This window comes from Prosopis cineraria, unplaced genomic scaffold, assembly GCF_029017545.1.
Source record: "Prosopis cineraria cultivar Desert tree isolate PC_DT_omini unplaced genomic scaffold, ASM2901754v1 PC14, whole genome shotgun sequence".
In the NCBI taxonomy this organism is placed as follows: Eukaryota; Viridiplantae; Streptophyta; class Magnoliopsida; order Fabales; family Fabaceae; genus Prosopis; species Prosopis cineraria.
In genome coordinates this window covers 508,306-510,504 of record NW_026555345.1, presented here as the reverse complement: position 1 = coordinate 510,504, position 2,199 = coordinate 508,306, and the positions used below count along the sequence as shown (strand labels likewise).

The 2,199-nt window shown below is 51.1% G+C and overlaps 1 protein-coding gene across 1 annotated transcript; it reads left to right on the top strand.

Annotated features, from left to right (window-relative positions):
- Positions 1 to 2,199, top strand: LOC129292154 (signal recognition particle 43 kDa protein, chloroplastic). Its single transcript, XM_054929689.1, has one exon. It carries the CDS (start codon positions 274 to 276, stop codon positions 1,360 to 1,362), a length of 1,089 nt encoding a protein of 362 aa, XP_054785664.1. The 5' UTR covers positions 1 to 273; the 3' UTR covers positions 1,363 to 2,199.

The following is a 2,199-nucleotide window of genomic DNA, read 5'->3' as shown; positions in this document are numbered from 1 at the left end:
GGGAGGAAAATTCAGAAAACCCACAGATTCTTGGAATATGCATTTTGCACAGCCAATGAGATTCGCACTCCAATTGTTGTGGCTGGTGTCTGTTGGCCAACGGCTATTCTTTTCTTTTTCCTTTCCTTTTTTGCCCTTTATCCAAATCCAGTTCCTTGCCCTGCAACCTCCAAGTGGATATGATTCCTTATCTGAAAACCAACACTATCACCCTTCTAGTTCTCTCCCGGTCATTTCATCAGCCATCGTCAGCCAAAACCACCGACGTCCCAAATGGAAGCTCTGCTCCTGAGCAAGCCTGCTTCCCACTTCAAATTTTCTTCCAAACACGGACATTGGCCTCTCTTTACTTTTCCCGCACAATCTCTTCGGCTTCAACCAACTAACACCGCCCTATTCACCGTCCGCGCCATCCAAAATCAGGAAAAGCAAATTTTCCAGGACGCACCCGCACCCGTCGACAACGAGGGTGAATCCTACGGTGAAGTGAAAGGTATCATCGGAAGCAGGGCCCTGGAAGGCGGAACTGGCATGGAGTATTTGATCGAATGGAAGGACGGTCATGACCCCTCCTGGGTCCCCTCCGATTTCATTGCCCAGGACGTGGTGGCCGAGTACGAGACCCCGTGGTGGACTGCGGCCAAGAAAGCCGATGAATCGGTTCTCAAGCAGCTCATCGACGCCGACGACGGCAGGGACATCGACGCGGTCGACGGCGACGGGCGAACGGCGCTTCTGTTCGTATCGGGTCTGGGGTCGGAGCCGTGCGTGAGGGCTCTTGCCGAAGCGGGGGCAAATCTGGATCATCGAGATAATGCCGGGGGGCTGACGGCGCTTCACATGGCGGCGGGGTACGTGAGGCCTGGCGTGGTGAAGCTTCTGGCGGATCTGGGGGCGGACGTGGAGGTGGAAGACGACAGGGGACGGACGCCGCTGGAGCTGGCGAAGGAAATTCTGAAGGCGACACCGAAAGGGAACCCGATGCAGTTCGGGAGGAGGATAGGGCTGGAGGGCGTGATAAGATGCCTGGAGGGGGCAATATACGAGTACGCGGAGGTGGAGGGGATACTGGAGAAGAGAGGGAAGGGCGAGAACCTGGAGTACTTGGTGAAATGGAAGGACGGCGGAGAGAACGAGTGGGTGAAGGCCAAGTTTGTGGCGGAGGATCTGGCGAGGGATTACGAAGCGGGGCTGGAGCACGCGGTGGCGGAGAGAGTGGTGGGAAGAAGAGACGGGGACGACGGGAAGCCAGAGTTTCTGGTGAAATGGACCGACATGGACCAGCCCACGTGGGAGCCCCAAGGCAATGTGGATCCTCAGCTCATTCTGGAATTTGACGCCAGCCCAAAAGAAGACCCGTGACCCTGGGGTTTGGGCCGGACATGGATGGATTCTGATTCTTGGCAAGATTGTAATTCGATATTAAGGGTCATTGAATTAATTGCTTCTAGGGGCGGGGGCGGGGGCGGGGGCGGGATTAGGTGGGAGATGAGATGAGACGCAGCCGGAATGTTGTCTTTTTTTGGGGGATGAGAGTTGGCAACGGATGAGAACAGGAGCGGATGGGAAAAGGCGACATAATTGAATTCGTGTATATTTAATACTGGAGATTAGATAGGAGTCTTTTTGGAAAGAAGTAGAAGGAAGGACGTGGGGAAGGCGATTGAGAGAAGTGGGCCCCAAGTCCTTGTATTCAAACCAAACTGATCTAAAAGTCTAGGCATTTTGTTTTGGGATGTAACGTTGTCCATTCTTTACTGTGGTCAAGCAGCGTGCTTTCGACTTTCCGTGTCACAGAAAACGTGGAATTCTCGGAGTCTAACCCATTATTGGGTACAACAAGCAGTGTGGTTGATTGAAAAGGAAAATGCAGGTGAATCCTAACAGGCTAGTGGAAAAGGACAAGATTTGTAGAGTAAAACAGGGCTTTGATGATCTCCGTAAAGTATAATCCCATTTGTCTCGCCATTCAATCCTAGTCATTCCTACCAACCTGGCATTTCAGTCTTCCCACATTGTAATTAATCACACTGCTTTCTTTCTCCGCCCTAAACACTGCTCTTCATTTCAATCCATGTCCAATTATCCTCCTCAACGGTAGCGCAAGTTATATGTTACATCTGCTTATGTGAAATTACACCTCACGAATTGTACGCCTGATTATTATTATTATTATTATTATTATTATTATTATTATTA